At 34.3% G+C, this 20,656-nt stretch overlaps 1 protein-coding gene across 1 annotated transcript; it reads right to left on the reverse strand.

Annotated features, from left to right (window-relative positions):
* Positions 1-95: 95 nt before the first annotated feature.
* Positions 96-20,228, reverse strand: LOC106875673 (acyl-CoA-binding protein). The gene is made up of 5 exons (XM_014923914.3): positions 19,379-20,228; positions 8,913-9,027; positions 5,746-5,808; positions 4,350-4,435; positions 96-202 (listed from the first exon to the last, which is right to left on the reverse strand). Exons 1-4 carry the CDS (start codon positions 19,385-19,387, stop codon positions 4,365-4,367), a joined length of 258 nt encoding a protein of 85 aa, XP_014779400.1. The 5' UTR covers positions 19,388-20,228; the 3' UTR covers positions 96-202; positions 4,350-4,364.
* Between the last annotated feature and the right edge of the window lie 428 nt (positions 20,229-20,656).

Here is a 20,656-nt window from a genome sequence, read left to right on the forward strand (position 1 = left end):
TCTCCCAGAACAGGATATTACAAGTAAAAGATTTCAACTATTTCAATGAACAAAACATAGCTACAATGAAGCAAGAAATTGAATAAGTCAAAACAGAAAATTATAGAAATTATTTTAATTTTAAGAAAAAAATTAATTTAGCAACAGATGTTCATAATGGCTGCAGATGTGAAAGGAATCAAATCCTGGCTCTATCAGGTCACTGAAAGAAAAACAGAAATAAATAGAATTTAGAATATTCCTCAAAATTAATCGATAGATATATACTGCTTACTGTATTTTGGAAAAAGTGTCCATGTGTTAAAAAAGTAACTAACTTCACTTATTAGACAACCATGTTTGCACTAAGATAACTAATCTCTTCAAGAATATACTTTTACATGTCTAATAAAATTCACATATTTTTGTTATAGAATTTTAATAAAACCATTATTAATTTGCAGTCTGTGTTTTACATAAACTAGTTCAGTCTTCTTTACTATAGATAAGCTTTAGGAATGACAGCCATGTTAAAAGTCTTATACTAAATATGCTCATAGAGCAGTGGACACTAACCTAACACATCAGATGAAAAATAACATTCAATTTATTAGTCATCCCTCTAACAAAATACAATATATTTAAGGAATAACTATTCAATGAAGAGTTAAAATATCTACAAAATCCTGAAAAGGATTTTTATAAATCATATTATTGAAGAATTACTCCGGCATGGGAATGTCAATTTGAAATTAAAATATCTAGAAACAATGTCAAATGGTCCCAATTATTGAGAAGGTTAAGAGTGGCTGTACTAATTACAACTGAAATAGGTAAGAACAAAGTTTTGATGGGATTCAAAGAGGCCAAAATAATATGTGTACTAACAAGACAAGGTTAAGTTGATTCAGCATGTGTGTTGTATTGTAACCTGCATAAATAATATCAGATAAAATTTACTAAATAACACAAGGTGATAATAAAATAATTTAACTAAGCAAATAGTGAACCACTTTCAGAGAGATGATCAAATTTTTAATCTGAAACTGAAATACAACTACAATAAAAAAAAAAATCTAAATCAATAAAAATAGTTCCAAATTTTTCTTTATTGAATTTCAATTTCATGTTCTACCACACCTTCCTCAATTTTGGAGAATAAAAACTTTTTTTTAATTAGAAATTTCAACCAAAGAAACTAAATAAAGCTACAGTCAAAATATTATCTATGAATTTGATTGCTATTGCTATATAGCCCTGATGAGCCTTACTTAAGAAAGTATCTAAATAAAGGTCGTTCATTTAATGCTGGAGGAGTGTGACACCTTGATTTGATGTATCAGATATGTTATAATGTAAAAAGTAATATTTATCCCCACTTAAAAGTGGACGTTGTGTTAGAACAGAGAATACTGCAATAGTTATCATGAGAGAACTTCTCATAAGCTTGTGGTGCATATAAGCACTCGTGTTTGCATCACCAGCAGGAGATAATCATCTGCCATCGCTTCCGGGACTATCAGATCACATTATTTCAGACTTCCTTGGCCTTATTAATAGCCTAATCAGGCAGTAGTGTCTCAAACAGCCAGTGGCCTTATTAAAATATAATTAATAACGACAGTGTATTCTGACCCAAGATCATGTTGTTTAAACATGTAGCAAAACACATCCCAAAGCCAACTTTTCATTTGTGCTTACTTCCCCTATATACAATCTATTTTTCCAATTCCTAAATATTCTTATTAACCTTCCTTAAAGCTGTTCTACCATCATAGTTTGTAGGACAGAATATGGTGCATGCATATTTTGTCAAAGAAAATTTAAATATTAAATATATCAATTTTCTGCAGAAAACTTGGAAAACAGGCTAAGGGAGATAATTCATTCATCAATTTCAACTGGACACGTTTTCATCAGAATAAATTTCAACTAAATTATTTTTTTTTAGTGAAAATTAATACATTCGATGTTTTTCACATATGTGACATCTATGGTTAGAACGAAACACAAAGTGAACCAAACCCAGACCAAAATGAAAAGAAATGAACATTTTATATAATATATTTTTGTTTTGGAAAGTCATTTGAAATTTATCTGTTAAAATGACTGGCACATTTTAGACACATACAATAGTAAATGATTAAATTATATCTTTAAATATGAAATATCTATTCAATGCTTATAAAAAGTTTTTCTTTCTTTTTGTCAGGGGACGAAAAGCAATACCTGTGACTTCTGAGATTGGTGAGAGTAAAGGAGGAAGAAATCATAACATGGGTCACAATAGTATGCAACAGCAGGTCATTATAGCAAGTTGTAATCTTCAGACCCAGTTCATATGCTTTCAGAAGAATGAACTCTACCATCTCGCTTGTTTTCTGTTGTTGTTGTTGTTTTGTTTTGTTTTGTTCTTTCATTTACTTATTTTTTTAATGACAAGATTCCAAGTTTCTATCTATCAAACTTAACTTGAAGCTAATGTAAAAGACACTTGCTCAAGATACCAAGCAATGAAATTAAATCCAGACCCAGTTGATGGCAAAATAAACTTTTTAACCACTAGGCCATAAATACATTAACATTCAAGCTTCTTAGCAACTACAGTTAATATAGCACTAAGTTGTTTGTTATAAAGAAAAGGGCAAATGAGTGAGAAAACGACTTAACATCTATGACCAAGACAGATAATAAATGAAGTAAAGTTTATACAATGTATTCAAAAATGAAGCATCGCTCCAGAATATAACTGATGACTTCTGACTATGCAGTAAATAAACTGTTATGATATAGTTAAACTTCAGGCTGAAAGTTGTCAATGATGTGTGCATGGTTGCATGTACACACAAAGTTGTGCATGCAATTCCTTAACAGCAATATACTGCAACTTGCATCCTTTATAATAATTATTGCATTATCAATCTTTTTTCAATTAGAAGACAAATGTATGAAATAGTTTTAATAATATGCTAAAATTAAGTATTGTACTTAATGGTTCCTCTTAAATACTTAACTAGTACTTATTTTATCAGTCTCTTTTGCCAAACCACTAGATTATGGGAATATAAACACTAACACCAGCGGTGATGAGGGTGGAGTGGGGGACAAAGACACACACATAGATAAATATATACATATATATATCTACGTATATACATATAGTAATGAACAAATGGACAGAAAGACATACTAAATGCACTGAAAGCATAAATAAAGGGAAAACAAACACAGATGGTCACTGACTGAGGTATCAAGAAACTGATGACCTTCTGTGTTTGTTCTCCATTCATCTATGCATTTAGTATATGTCTTTCCATTCATTTGTTTATTACTATACATATTTGACTTCTGAAAATATTAGTCACGTAATGCAACGCACTCCTTATTTTTGACCTGTGTGTGTGTGTGTGTGTGTGTATATGACAGGCTTGTTTTCAGTTTCCATCTATCAAATCCACTCACAAGGCTAAAGACTATAGTAGAAGACACTTGCCCAAGGTGCCATGCAATGGGACTGAACCTAGAACCATGTAGATGGGAAGCAAGCTTCTCACCATACAGGCACACCTCCATCTATATGCCCTTTTATCACAAGAAAGAGATGAAAGAACATGATAATGTTACAAAAATGTGTTTGTAAAGGTTAAACACTGATTTCTTTTGATTAGGTACAAAATTAATATAGGCAAAGACAGGCCATAATCAATGGAAACAGTCCTAATATTACTAATACAAGGTCATAACCAGTTCAAATATGTTTGGAGCATATTCAAGCCATTCTCTGAGTTTTGTCATGGACAAAATTTCTTGCCATAGACAAATGGTGTAAATACACTAAAATTAGCTCACAGCACCACCTGCCCAGACTGGGATGCAAGCATTTTGGAGTGGTTATCTCCTCTTCAGCCAGAGAAACTAGACAGGGGGCGTCTACAAGCTTATCAGAGAGATTATTTTACTGGTACAAATTTTTTTTTCAACCTCGATCAGATATTCAACATGTAAAGGAATGGCATAAAATTCAAGTTTAATTTTCAAAGCCACCTTTACAAAATGTGAAAGCAAATACTTAATAAAATTACTATTCAAATTTAAAAGCTACAAGAAAAATTACTAACCATTTTAAAGAACTATATATATACTAGAAAATTCTAATCAAACTAAATTGAAATAAAAAGAAAAAGTACCTGAATCAAATAAAAACACTGAAGAATACTTCACCAAATTTGAAAGTGGAATAAAAAAAAAACTTCATTTAAATCATTTTCAGACACCCATTACTGATTCCAGTGCACTTTAATAGTTAAATACATAAATTGTACAAAAAATAATTGCATAGACTGTACTTTAAAATTTTAGTTATTACTTACAGAGCTTGTTTAACTTTATCCTTGTTTGGATTTCAACTCTTTAACTTTTTTAATGTACAAGGTCTCTGCTTCTTCTTTTGATGTTCCTAAGAAATTCAAAAGCAGACTAAATGAATACAAAATTAGGTTTAAATAAAAATGATATTTTAATGAAAACATCTAATAAAACGACAGCAAATATTGGGTTGGCAACTAAGTTCCTGTTGTTTTTTTTTAATTTTGGAATCTATTTTTTTCAAGAATTCTATTTTTGAATCATTTTGGAATCTATTTTGTTTTTTTTTGTTTTTTCTTTCTAGTTAATTTTAGTTAATTTTTATTTATTTTCAGATCATTAAAATGGAATGTCAAGTTAAGAAAAATAAGCATTTTTGACACCTTCTTTTTACCTTTAATCAAGGTTCTAAGGCCGCAAAAGCTGCTCGCAACATCAAACGACAAGGGAACTGGCAGAGAAAATGGAATGCTCCCACACTACTATAGAGAAGCATCTTCACTCGATGGGAAAGGTTCATAAGTATGAAGCTTTAAGTGACAACAGCAAAAATCAACGAGCCACAATCTCTGCTGGTTTGCTTGCTTGTCACCACTCAATTCATGCTTTAGATGGCTTCTAAGAAATGATAGCTTTTGTTACCTCGGTGGACGTGAATTTTCCAGAAGTATAATAGCCAGCATAAGAATGTTGTGAAAAAGTTCATAGAGCTATTACCTCTGCTGGCAACCAACAGAATCTCCTTCTGAATGAAGGGCAAGTTAATGCTTGTACAAGAAGTGTGATGTTGCACATGGGTGAAATATGGGCAGTTTATACAGAGCATCAGTGAAGGCTGGAAAGAAATGAGGCAATCAAATTCTGGATTACACTGGATATGTAATACCAGTATACATAAGTGGCAGAGCACAAATGAGTTGAGAGAAAATGGGACATAAGAAGAATCAGACATAGCATGCTAAAAATACTATGCTGGTACAGATAAGTGATATGTATGGAGGATGACAACTGGCTAAAAATGTGAGTTGTAGAAGAAGACACAGGAACAAGTGATGAAGATTGGTGTCAAAAGGCTAACTTCATAAAAAACATGATTAAGAATTACAAGAGACAAGATTCTGTACTGAAGAAGGCCTGTCCAGCCCACGTAAGCATGGAAAACAGTCATGAAGATAATGGTGAAATTATTTTTTCCCATATTATAAAGAACATTTATTTCATATTTATTGTTGAAAATTTCATAGAAATTTTGAGGAAATTTACCACATACAACATTCAATTTTGGTTCATAGCTTTAGAGGCCTACAAAATTAGGATTTTACATGGAACAAGCAGTTTTTTTTTTTTATAAATTCAAATCAATGTCTTTATAACTCCAACACAAATAGTTGATTTATTCACCTTTTCTATCATTCCAAGCATTCCATTTAGCCTTAGCTTTCATGTCCAAAATGCCAGGTTTTTCTGCAAGAAAAAAGAAAATAATAAAGAAAAATTGGTTATTGAAGAAAGCATAAATCTGTCTAGTTTGATACAATATTATAAAACATTACAAATTTATTTATATTTCATCCAAAGTTTATTAACAATTTCAAAATTTGATTTCTTGAAGGTAAAATAAAACCTAAAACTCTTATTTTAAAAATTTCACAGAAGATACCTGCCTTATGGATAAAATTGAGTAGATGAAAACTGTTACAAAGTGACATACTGATTATGCCCCAGGAGTACAGCAAGTGTAGAAGTGCGTACTCTACCACATATACTAACATTCAACAAGTAAGGAATTTGGTTAATCAGATGAATACAATATTCAGCAGTGAAACTAACAAAAGATGGGTTTATTTTATATATGTGCGTGTGTACAAATTTCCAATTCCCTTTCGTCACCTTTTCCTTGCTCTACAACTCATCTTCCATATTTTTACTTAAATTTCTCAACACTTCTCATTTCTTCAAAAAGAATTCCAACTGAAATGTCAGAACTGACTTTTCATGCCAAAAAGAATCTTATTCTATTTTTGCAGTTGTACATTCATCATATGCTTCATTCATTCAGCCAACCATTTGGTTAAAGAGTTCTTTGAACAACCACATAGTTCTGAGTTCCATCCTATAGTACACCAACATTGACAAGTGTCTCCTACTGTAAGCTCACATTAACCAAGGCCTTGCAGTTGAAATTTGGTAGATGGAAGCTAGGAGAAAGCCCATTACAAGTATGTGTGTGTATGTATATATATATATACTTTCCGTATTCCCGAGCGTCATACTAATATATACTTTTGTTATTTACACCACCTGTCCTCGTCTGTTGTTATTATTTGTATATTCTCCCATATATATATATATATATATATATATATATATATAAGTGTATAATTGGGTTATCAGATAAATTTATTCACTTCTTTCCAATATTATTTGAATTACCAAAAAACTATTTTTATTGTATGCGGGGGGGGGGGGATATATTCTTTCTCTGCAACTTTTGTTCATCATTTTTGAAATTTTATCTCTTTTCAGATATACAACAATGGAGTACCAAGCTGGAAAAAATAAGCATTTTCAACACCGGCTTCTCTTTGCTTTCAATCAAGATTTCAAAGCTGTTGAAGCCACTCAAGGCATTTGTACTGTGTATGGAGAAAGTATTATTACTAAAAGTGCTGCACAGGAATGGTTTACATTCTTCAAGGAGTAGAATTTAACCCCACAGATTCTCAACATTTGGGCTAACTTGTTCAGTTTAGTGAGGATCAATTGAATGAGTTCATCTGCAAGGATCCATACCAATCAACTAAGGAACTGGTCCAGCAGATGAGATGCTCTCATGGTAATGTCATCTGTCAAAGTCCAAAAACTCAGTGCATGGTGCCACACTGAACAAGAGAGACAAACTCCTGAGCTCCTCTATCACCACCACTTTACTTGTTCACACCAGGCTACGCATGGACACAGAGATCTCGTTACCGCATCAACATAGATGAAAAATGGTATCATTAGGGACAGGTGTGGCAACATGGATAAGAGCAAAAGAAGCTAGGTTGGTACCAGGAGTGGAGAAGAAGCTACAGACTAAAAAATCGTTTAGGTTATGGGCATGTTTGAAGGAGGAAAGAGGGGAGATTAAAAAAGATGTAGGAAATGGAGGGGGTCAGATTGGATTTGGCAGAAAACCTGAAGAATGGTGAGTTTGAGGGGTAGTAGGTAATGGGCAAACAGAAGCAGGTAAAGGTAAGGTAGGTGCAGGGAGAGAGAGTCAATGCATGGTCAACAGACTGGGCACAGGCAAGGGCAGTTTGAGAAGTATTCCTGTTGAATGAAATTGTAAGCCATGAGTTGGGACCTGTGTTTCGAAGTCATGGTCATCACTACAAAGCCAGCAAAGACAGAGGAACAGAGAGAAAGGATGGACAGATTGGTGTGGGTAGGGTGAAGGAAAGAGAAGTTGAGATATGGGGAAGGGGTAGTGGAGGCAGTGGTAAACAGGAAGGAGAGAGAGAGGAAAAAGTGGTAGGTGGAGTGTCGGCTGCAGGGAAGAGAGAACAAGGGTGAGAGCAGTGGACGGGTTGGGTTAGAGAGAGTGGAGAAAGGGTGGGTGTAGTGGCATCAGGTAGGACAGGATGAGAGTGTTAGAAATTTGTAGTGTTTAGTGCAAGCAAGAATAGTTGTGGAAAAGGTGGTTGAGGTAGAGAATGAGATGGAGGATGGAGTGTGCAACAAAGAGGGTGCAGCAATGTGTGTGTGTGTGTGTGTGTGCATTTGTTTGTGTCTGTATTTGTGTATTTATGTTTACTAGTGTGGCCAGTTCCATGTATTATGTATTATTCAAAAGTAATCAGTTAAAAAAGTACTAGACTAAACTAGAAATTAGAACAATATAATCAACTAAAAATTCTTTGTAGACAGTGCTCCAGCATGAACACACTCCAAACTTTGAAACCAATAAATGATTAAAAGAAAATATGAATTCAAGTTGACAATAATTGGAGGAAAAATTCAAATACAATCAGCAAAGCAGGATTAAAAAATGAAATAGGAACTCTTTGTATCACAAATTATAAGAGATATGTATTAGGAAATGTTCAATCCTCTAACCATATTTGTTTTAGAGTTAATCAATAAATTGATCAGTGGCTCTTTAAATGATTTAGTGGCAAGTAAATATCATTGAATAAATTCAACAGAAATATTAGAAATGTAACAAAAAGTATGTAATAGAGAAATCACAAGTCACCCGGGAATGTGAATGGCATAAAGAGTTAAGTGCAAAAATGATGCCCAAGTAACATTAATAATTGAAAATCCCGTGTTGCATCAGTGTGACATGAGAGATTTTTATGAGGATGAGCTTTAGATTGTTTTTGAAAATAATATCTTAAAATAAGTTGTCTTTTTTTACAACATGGAAAGATTTCAACTGGAGAGAAAAAGCAATAAGCAGATTTATCCAATCCAACAAGTTCAAATTGACAATGGATATACAACTAAAGGAGTACTTTTCTTATGTAACTAATGATTCCATTTTACACTTTACCAAAAATGCTATCACTAATAATAATCACCTGTGTTAATATCACCAACTGTAGCTTGTTTGTAGAGAGAATATAATTCCAACAACTCATCATTTGATGGAGTTATACTCAGCCCCTTCACCTCTTCAGCAGCTTTTGTGAATTCCTACAAAAAAAATTTCTATTAGAAATAACAATACTATTTTATTTCTTACCAGCAAAAAGAAATCTAACAATAATGAAAATTATAAAATACTAATCAATTTCAATTAAAACAATAGTCAATCTAAGCAAATATTACAATACATACCTTATTCTGTGCAAAGTTTTTTTATTTGTATTATAGAATTAAAATTTTTTTTTATCGAAAAATAAATTACTTTTTCAAGTATTTGTTAAAATCAAATTATATTTTGTTGCAAGATTAGGTAACCCTAATATTTATTGTACAATATCAAAATAGAAAAAAATTTGCAAAAAATATAATTTCCATTTCCAAATGCTTTCTTCTTTGATTTCTCAGCATATTTACAGTAGTTCAGATTCAGCTATAACAGATATCAATACCATATTTATTCCTATATGATATACACAATATTTCCAGATTTTTAAACCAAAAAATTCTGGGTGCAAGAAAACTAAACATTATTCATTTTCCTAGTTCAGAATGTCATATGTCATATTTTCTATTCAAGCTAACTTATGAGTAAATGAAATATTTAATACATTAAATGTTTGTTCTATTTCTTTAATGTTTTGATTAGATTGTAGCACTCAAAGTCGGTTAGCATCTTAAAACATCAAAACAATTCAGAAGCAAAATGAAAACAGCAAAATGACAAAATATTCTTAGTTTCTGTTTGAGGCTATTCAGTCAATATATCATTTAATATATGTGCAATATATATCATTTATTATGTTAACATTCTTTCACAATATATATACATTTTATATAATATTGTATTTTATTAAACAATTCTAAGATTATATTAATTGATGTATGTAATTAAGAACAAAAGAAAAATTGCCAGATCTTACATGTCTGATATTCAAAGCATAAAAACCAGGCCTTTTTCTTTTTTAAAAAAAAATTACTTGATAAGTAAAATAAGAGCAATTGTTTTTTTTTAAAAATTCTCACTAAAATATTTTCTCCTGTGGTAACATCATCATCAACATTTAACGTCTGTTTTCCATGCTGGCATGGGTTGGACGATTTGACAGAAACTGGCAAGCTGAAGAGCTGTCCAGGTTCCATGCCTAATTTGATATGGTTTCTAGGGCTAGATGCCTTTAACAGCAACCACTTTACAGAGTGTACTTGGTGCTTTTACACAGCACCAGCACAAGTGCTTTTATGTGGCACCAGCACCCAGGGGACATGCTAATGTGCAACGACAACCACAATTTTACTGATCTTGATGTGTCTTCTCAAGCACAGCAAACCACCAAAACTAAATGTATACATCATTAAAAACAAACCAATTTTCTAAGGATAAAAAGCATAGTTATGTTAACTTTATACAATTATTCTTTTACTTCCAACACCATTTTAAGTTCAAAGACAACATTTTAGAAAAAAACAAACAAAAATACATTTATTCATTTGAAATTATCAAAACAGATTCTCCAATGTTCAAAACTTGGAAATTCAAAACCAGTTTGAAAAAAAAATAAATAAAACAGACAGTGGTGTATGCTTCCCCAATTCTGAAGCAGTTTGATAATTTAGGAAATTTATCTCAGTAATACCATTATAACTAGTTTAATTTTTTTTGTTAATTATCTAAATAGTGCATTTTATACAACATATTTTTTGGTATTTCATTTCCAATAGTGGTGTGCAATATGATTCCTTATAATTATAAATCATGAGTGTATATCATATCTTTTATTTTTCTACTCATTTCAATCACTGGACTGCAGCCATGCCAGAGCACCACCATGAAAGGTTTAGAAAACAAATCAAAACAAGAGCTTATTTTTAAGTTTAGTATTCTATTGGTCTCTTTTGCTGAACTACTAACTTACAGGGATGTTTACAAACACCAGTTCCCAAGCAGCAGTAGGAGATATACACACACACACACACACAATAGGTTTCTTTCAGTTTCTATCTACCAAATTCACTCAGAAGGTTTTGGTCCCCCAAGAGTTATAATAGAAGACACTTTCCCCAAGTGCCTCACAGTAGGACTGAACCCAAAACCATGTGGTTGGGAAGTAAACTTCTTTCCACACAGCCATACTGCACCAATTATAAATGAATTTTTTTTAAATCAATCGTTCTGTCTATTCATATTTTTCAATCAATTTTATTATCAGCTTTCATTTATGCAGTATCTTTCTCATGCATAAAGTTGCCCTTGTAGAAAGAGAGTGTTTCTAATCTTTCAGTCACAATTAGCCTCCACAGCAAACAGCATTGATTAGATCAAATGTATAGCTTATCTCTTATTTGAAATTAATTAACAATGCATTTTGACTTGTCTATCATTAATGTTATAAAATTAGGTATTTCTTATTAAATAATGTGAATTCTAAGTGTGGATTAATATTTTGAGAATATTTCGGCCAATATAAACTATAATAAATTTTAGCAACCAGTAAGTAAAGTGTGATGAATTTTACCTACTAATCAACTCTTTTCTAATCATCTTCACCATCCACTTTCTTTGCTGGCAGGTGTTGGATGGTTGGACAAAATCCAGTAAGCCACATAGCAACATCAGGCTCCAATGTCAGCTTTGGCATGGTTTTATACCCTCCCTAACACCAACCACTTTACAGAGTGTACTGGATGCTTTGTTTTCATGCTACCAACACTAGTAAGGTTACCAGATGCAGGAGTAGCTGTGCAGTAAGTAGCTTGCTTACTAACCACATGGTCCTGGGTTCAGTCCCACTGTGTGGCACCTTGGGCAAGTGTCTTCTACTATAGCTTCAGGCCAACCAAAGCCTTGTGAGTGGATTTGGTAGACAGAAACTGGAAGAAGCCCGTCGTATATGTATATATATATATATATATATATATATATATATATATATATATATATATATATGTGTGTGTGTATATGTTTGTGTTTCTGTGTTTGTCCCCGCAACATCGCTTGACAATCAATGCTGGTGTGTTTACATCTCCATAACTTAGCAGTTCGGCAAAACTGACCGATAGAATAAGTACTAGGCTTACAAAGAATAAGCTCTGGGGTCGATTTGCTCAACTAAAGGCGGTGCTCCAGCATGGCCACAGCCAAATGACTGAAACGAGTAAAAGAATAAAAGAATGTAATTTGCAAGACAGAAGAGCAGGGAGAGATCACTGTATATTTCTAGTTTGTTTTTTAATGCCCCATACATTAAATACCTAAAGATATTCCAACATACTACACTTTTATCAAATTAAATTGCTTAAAAGCTTCTGCTTAAAATTACTGTCAACTTACACATTCAAAATGTACTGAATCTTTCTTGAACATCAGGATAAAGTCATGAAACAACAATTTATAAGTTTATTATTTTTCATCATTATCATTTAATGTCCATCCTCCACGCTGGCATAGATTGGATAATTTGTCAGAAACTAGCAAGACAGAGGACAACAAACTCTGTTTATTACCATTATATAATGCTGTATTTGCTCGCTAATAACTTTTATCCCTCACTGTGCAGAAATAAAAACCTATAGTGGTCTATGACACAAACATGTCAAACAGTAACAAAGCAAATGACATTCCAAGATTTATAAGGAAAATGTGTTGCCCATCTCCTACATATTTTCTAATCCATATCAATTAAATATGCTATATTTCACTCCTCACAGTATATTCTGGCCTAAAGTTGAAGCTGAACTAACTAAATTCAACCACTTTAAATGTTCAGTGAACATATCAGAGAAAAAAAAAGTAAAATTCAAGGAGAATATTGTGATACTAATGATAAAAGATAGATCATAGGTTAAAATAGTAATAATAAGAGTAATGATTTCATAAATGAAGTACACTTTAAATGTAACCACACTAACCTACATAGATATTATCATTGAGAAGATAAGAATTGATATGTACATAATCTTAATCTATACGTAGCTTTAGAACAATATGTAATTTCAAGTTATTTTAATCACACTATTCTATCTGAATTTGGCAGAGGGACTCATGTTTAGAAAAGAAGATGTCCATGTTACTCCTAGAGTGTAAAACTAATCAAAGATAAAATAGTTGCAAAAAAGAATTGAAACTCAATAGCAGATTTGGTTCACAAGTAGCTACCGGAACAAGTGTAGTTAAAATCTATTTCCAAAATAAAGGTTTCTCCATTGATTGTTAAAGCATTATGAACACTTACTCTCCTTGTCCATAAGGGACCAGAAAAGCAAAAGTAAACAACTTTAGGGTTTATTATGAAACATAAGAGCCAAAATGTTTGTGGTAAATTTAGATAAATAAAAATAATTCAAGATACAAATTTAAATTATTTCATTATTAAAAGAAAGTCTTTGCAATTAACATAATACTAAAAATTTTTATAAAAGAAAATAGTTAAAAATTCCTTATCCAAAAACATCTGGATTATATTATTTCCTCAGAAGAACTATGAATGAAGTAGAAAAGAAGGTTTGGAGAATGAAGGCTGAGATGGCACAATCTAGAGAACCCTATGATTTGCAAAACATCATGTTATCCATATCCAGTGTTGATACCCAGAATAATTTGACTTTGCCACTTAAATATAAACAACTGATAGTTTTAAATAGAAATATACAGTTTTCCAAATGACATTTTAAGTTCCACAAACATTGATTGGCATCAATTATAATTTATGAGGAACAGGTCAATAGCAATCACCAACTCAATGATGACACTGATTTTATTGGTGACAAAAGATTTCCAGTTGTTGAACTGAATGAATTATAGGTATGTGTGTGTGTGTGTGCACGTACGTGTATCTACATACATGCATGTAATGTGTCTGAAAGTTCTTGTGTGTGTGTGTGTGTGTGTGTGTATATATATTTATATATATATATATATATATATATATATATATATATATATGGTTAATGTGTAAGCTACCTGGTATAAACCATTTGTTTTATTACCTAATATCTAATAATATATTTATATATATATATATATATATGTATAGGTATATAACTCGCAAAGCCTTTCGGATTTGTTTATAAAAATATTATTTATATAAATATATATGTATGGGTCTATATGTATGTGTCTATATTCATATATGTCTTTTACTTGTTTCAGTCATTAAACTGTCGCCATGCTGGGGCACCGCCTTGAATTTTTAGTCAAACGAATTGAGACCAGTACTTATTTTTTAAGCCTGGTACTTATTCTATCAGCCTCTTTTGCCCAACTCCTAAGTTACAGGGATGCAAACACACCAACACTGGTTGTTAAGCAGTAAGGAGAGGACAGACAACAAGACATGCATAGGCATATATATATATATACGACGGGCTTCTTTCAGTTTCTTCTACCAAATCCATTCAGAAAGCTTTGGTCGGCCTGAGGCTATAGTAGAAGACACTTGCCCAAGGTGCCTTGCAGTGGGACTGAACCCGGAACCATAAGGTTGGGAAGCAAGCTTCTTGCATATCTGTAAATATGTAGGTATCTACAAGTGTGTATGCATGTTGTGTCTATTTATGTCCATATGTTCCTTAATGTGCTTATATGTGTTGATGCCACATAAAAAGCACCCTAATGCCAACCACTGTAGAAACCATGCCAGAACAAACAATGGAGCTTAGTTCAGCCCCGACCTTACCAGTGACTGTCAAACTGTTCAACCCATGCGAGCATGGAAAATGGACATTAAACAATGATGACGATGCTATGTGTGTATAAATATGCAGGAGTGACTCTGTTTTAAGAAGCTTGCTTCTGAACCACACGGTTCCGGATGCAGTCTCACTGCTTGACACCTTGGGCAAACCAAAGCCTTATGAGCAGATTTGTTAGAAAGAAGCCCATCACATATGTATGTATGCATGCATGCATTTGTGTGTGTGTTTGTCCCCACCACCACTGGTTGACAACCAATGTTGGTGTGTTTACGTCCCCATAACTTAGTGGTTCGGCAAAAGAGACCAATAGAATAAGTACCAGGCTTACAAAGAACAAGCCCTGGGGTTGATTTGTTCGACTAAAGGTGATGCTCCAGCATGGCTACTGTCAAATGACTGAAACAAGTCTATTGATATATATTGAATGAAGCCAGTATGCTCCGATGGATGTGTAATGTCAGTGTGCATACTCGACAGAGTGTAAGTACCTTGAGAGAAAAGTTGAACCTAAGAAGCATCAGTTGTGGTGTGCAAGAGAGACGATTGCCCTGGTATGGATGAGGATAGCTGTGTGAAAAAGTGCCACACCCTAGCAGTTGAGGGAACCTGTGGAAGAGGCAGGCCGAGGAAGACCTGGGATGAGGTGGTGAAGCACGACCTCCAAACTTTAGGTCTCACCGAAGCAATGACTTTTGACCGAGACCTTTGGAAATATGTTGTGTGTGAGAAAACCCGGCAAGCCAAGTGAGACCAAAATCCAAGGCCTCTGCTAGGGATGTATCCAGCCCACTTATGCGTACCTTTCCTTCATTGGACACTAAACTCCGCTTGCAAAGACCTATTGAGGCAAGTGAAATCGAAATCGAACTAAATTCGAATGGCCCCCCCCCCTGCCAACGTCTCCTTCATTGGACACTAAACTCGTCTTGCGAAGACCTGTTGGGGCAAGTGAAAGTGAAATCATGATGGCACCTGTACCAGTGGAGCGTTAAGAGCACAGTTCGAGTGTGATCGTTACCAGCGTTGCCTTACTGGCACTTGTGCCGGTGGCATGTGAAAAGTCATTCAAGCAAGATCGTTGCCAGTGCCACTGGACTGGCTCCTGTGCAGGTGGCACCTAAAATACACCATTTTGAACGTGGCCATTGCCAGGACCACCTGACTGGCCTTCGTGCCAGTGGCACATTAAAGCACCCACTACACTCTCGGAGTGGTTGGCATTAGAAAGGGCATCCAGCTGTAGAAACTGTCAAATCAGATTGGAGCCTGGTGTTGCCATCTGGTTCACCAGTCTTCAGTCAAATCGTCCAACCCATGCTAGCATGGAAAGCAGACGTTAAATGATGATGATATAAACAATTGCAGCGTGAGAGAAAACACAAAAACCATTAGTTTCACTTCAACATTTAATTTTCACTCATGCCAAAATATTTAAGGAACGAAAATATTTTGACACAAATGAAAATTAAATGTTGAAGTGAAACTAAGAGTTTTTGTGAGTTCTTGAAAGGCTTACAAAATATCTTCCATGCTGCAATTGTTTTTGTTTCAGCACACGATCTCAGATCAAGTCACTTGCTATGCAAGTACATCACCGTGACAGACAGACAGATTCGATGTATATATATATATATATATGCTGATACCCCCTTCGGTCATGACTAACCATGGGATTGCACCTAGAAATTTACCCTCCCAGGCACAAGTCCGGGCAAGGTTGTTTATGGAAGACCAGCAGTCGCCCATACATACTGGCCTCCCCTGTCCACGCCACCAGTGTTATCCAAGGGAAAGGCAAAGGCCAATACAGCTTGGCACCTGTGACATCGCAACTCATTTCTACAGCTGAGTGAACTGGAGCAACGTGAAATAAAGTGTCTTGCTCAAGAACACAACACACAGCCTAGTCCGGGATTCAAAGTCACAACCTCACGATCATAAGCTTGACGCTCTAACCACTGAGCCATGCGCATATATATATATATATATATATATATATATATATATATATATATATATATATAGAGAGAGAGAGAGAGAGAGAGAGAGAGAGAGAGAGAGAGAGAGAGAGAAAGAGAAAGAGAGAGAGAAAGAGAGAGAGAGAGAGAAAGAGACAGACAGACAGACACAACAGGTTTCTTTTATTTTCTGTCTACCAAATCCACTCACAAGGCTTTGGTTGATTGAGGCTTTTGAAGACACTTGCCCAAGGTGCCGCGAAGTGGAACTGAACCTGGAACTACATTGTTGGGAAGCAAACCTCTTACCACACAGCTGCACCTGGGCACTCAATGCTAACCCTACTTCAGTATCCGACCTCTGTGTGTTGTTTTGGGATGTTCGCTAATATCTTTATTTATTTACACTAAGCTCACCACTGAAGAAAACGTTTAAGTTATTTTTATTGGATACTCTTCTATACCTATGAGACTGTGTGAAATGTTTATCTACTTAAAGAAAACCTGCCTCGCCCACATTTTTTTATTCTAGTTTATTTATTTTCTATGTTTCAAAATTTATTTTTTGCCCCCTCTCTTTAGAAACAAATAAGTTTTACTGACTGTTAAGGCTAATAAAATCTGGTATATGGGTCTCAAAAATTATTTACCCTTTCACATAAAAACTGACACTAATTCTAAAAGAAATATACTTTCTCATGATAAAGTGTTACATATATAGGCCCTACTGCAAAGTAAATGAAAGGCTGTTGTATGTCAACAGCCCTCTGTCACCCACCTATATTGTGTTTAAAAAAATTGTAATGTCAGTAAGAAGATTTCAAATGTCCTCACTATTACAAGGCTTTCACAGCCAATGGTTTGAAGGACCACATCACCTATATGCCATGACCTAACACCCACAAAAGAAAGCATAAGCTCCTTTGGTTTGCCCTACCCTTCTCAGTGTCAAAACCTGTGTGAGAACGGGTCTTCCTTAGATTAATAGCTTAGTTTTTCACACCATCTCACAGGTATAGATTATTCAATCGCTATAACTTAGGGGCTTATTCAGCTGTGTGCCTAATGTAAAAAAGATATTAGTGAACACTCCCAAAACCCTGCATAGATGCAAGACACTCATATAAAGTTAAAAGTCAATGCCCAGTTGATGGTCGATGCAACACTGAGGCAGAGGTGGTGTCCAACAGTAGCAGGAACAAAAGGACACATACACAGAAATATGTTGGAGCACCAGAAAACCAGGCTAAATAACTATAGGTCCTCTTTTAGGATCCCAGAGACGTACAAAGTTACAATGTTAGCCAGCTACATGTAGCAATTAAAAGAGGGAACGCCATACAGAATTAACTGCAAGCAGCTGGAACAACCTGGATGTACATGTATATGAAAGATAATGCATGTGTGAGAGAGAACAAGTGCCCTCCCTCAAAAGGTTAAACTCCAGTTTCTGACCCGGGCAAAAAAATTTTCGTTTACTACATATTCGTTTACTACATGTTGTTTTACACCTATTACACTATTTTACCCCATTTTTTATTTTGGGCCCGGGTCAGAAACTGGAATTTAACCCCTCAAAAATGTTAAGCCTTGTGCCTATAGTCGAAAGGATTAATTAGTTTAGGTTATTCAGAAAAGCCAAGTTAGATTTTCTATTTTTTTAAATTACGCCGCTTTTCTCTCGTTCACCAAATGATGAATGTTTTGATAACAAGTAAAAACCGTTAAACGAGGTGGGGACAGGTTTTTGTTAATTAACAAAATTATATATAAAAGATAAATAAAATTGCTCAAGCTTTCCATATCTAATTAATGTTCCAATCCAACCAGGGATAGCTGTTGATTAGTTGGATTCTGTCGCAACTAAATACGAGTAACCAACGGGTCTGAAAGCCTCCTACTGCTTGGAATAGGAAAAGGGTGGGGTTTTTCTTTCAAATTTCAGAATTCATATTTTTCATACAACGGGAATCACAAATCTGAGAGAATTCTTATCGAAACATTTCAATTTTAACACCCTCTTTAATTTTATGCCCTTTTTGTTCTCCATGAGGCAGGGGTATCTCTTCCAAAAACTCCGCCCAACAACGAACGCATGCAATTGTTAGAAGATTTTTCTTTTTATTTCTTTCAAAAGAAATAAGGTATCGGTTTTGTTTAAATAAACGTGTTCTAATCCAGAGAAACATGAAGATATGAGATATAAAAAGGAAAATAACGAACAAATATACAAGATGGCGAAATGAGTAAATTATAATAATGTCATTGTGTCGGCCGAACAAGGCATTTAGAAAGCAAAGAGAGAGGCTTGGGCGCAAGTTTTACTTTGAAGAGAATAGAGTTCGGACATGATTAACTTTACTCGCCTATTTTTACTATAAAAAGACGGATGAGATTGAAGAAATAAGACATCAAAAAATATAAAATGTTTTACTATATCGATGTCAAATGAAGTTAGAAGTAATGGAACAATCATGAAGCTCTCTTTTCAGTCCACACCTCTTTAAAACTACTAAAATCAATACTACTTCTCACCGGCTTCACTGAAAGTTATTAGTCATCTTAATTCATTCATCAAATACAATAGATACCCATCTCTTCTGCATTGTCTTTCTAACATGAGGCTTTACCTCAACCACACTACATTAAGTAAAACATGTTAAATTTCGGTTATATTTAGTTTGTAATTAACAATGGTTTAAGTAAATAACAGACAAGAGAAAACACAGACAACATGTGAAATAACTTACCTCTGACATGATAAAAATTGTGGAATGAATTGACAGCTATGTTACAACAACAATGTAGACAGAATGTGATTCTCACTCACTCTCGTTCTTTCCCTCTCTTACAACTCAACACTATCTGCTACCTCCCTCTCTCTCTCTCTCTCTACCTCGCAGTTAGCTCTCTCTCTCTCTACCTCACACCTCTCTCTCTCCAGTTGATTACTCCACTAACACGAAAGTTTTTTTATGTGGTGCAAGAAATAGCAGCCAAGTTCCCTATGTCTTAGAAAGAGACGGACACTGACAAAGTAATCACGAGTTTACCAAAAACAAAAAAGTAGTCACAACTGGAAACCCTCGATAAGGCAGACCCGGGGCTGAATAACAACATCTTATCTAATTCCATTATCTTTAACAAAAAGCTGATAATTTTAACTACTCACATAATAGCTTTTGAGGATACATTACTTTCCTAAAATTATACTAATCTTGAAAATACTAATAACCTTTGATCAAAGTAAATATTAGACGTATGAGGAGATGCATGTATTATCTTCTCACTGACTAAAGGTTGTTGGACTGGTCTGTGGTGGTGACAGTTGATGAATGTAAATATGTTTCTTGGGTTGCGTGTTGGAGTAGATGAACAACACTCATGAAGATTATGTCATCACAGATAAAGACAAACTGCGTTAGCCTTTTACAGATAACAGCAGCAATAATTATATAGTCGGAGAGATATTGAGTTTACGGCAAGTTATTGATACGGTAACCTGCGGCTTGCCCAACATAACTGAAAACTATTGTGCTATATATTCATGGTGACGAAGGTTCCTATCATCTATCTAGGTCATCTGGCTGGTAGAAATGCATGCCAAACTGCGTTTATTGAGGACTGGAAGTCAAATTCTAGAATGTTCAAGAAGACCTATCCATGCCATTGCTTCTCGTTGATTTGTAGATTAATAGACCAATCATATGAAACTATGGTGGTCTGCTCATGATGTCTGACTACTTGTTTCAGTTATTAGACTTTGGTCATGCTGAGGCATTGCCTTGAAGGGTTTAGTAGAACACATCAACCCCAGTACTTATTTTTAAACCTGTTACTTATTCTATCGGTCTCCTTTGCCAAACTGCTAAGCATAAACAAACCAACACCAGTTGTCAGCCAGGGTAGGGGACAAGCACAAAGACATACACACACACACACATATATGTATATATATATATACACACACACACACACATATACCGTTTAAGAATCCATAAGTCAGAAAAAAATGCACTCGTATATTT

This window comes from Octopus bimaculoides, chromosome 8, assembly GCF_046866305.1.
Source record: "Octopus bimaculoides isolate indiv1 chromosome 8, ASM4686630v1, whole genome shotgun sequence".
Lineage (NCBI taxonomy): Eukaryota > Metazoa > Mollusca > Cephalopoda > Octopoda > Octopodidae > Octopus > Octopus bimaculoides.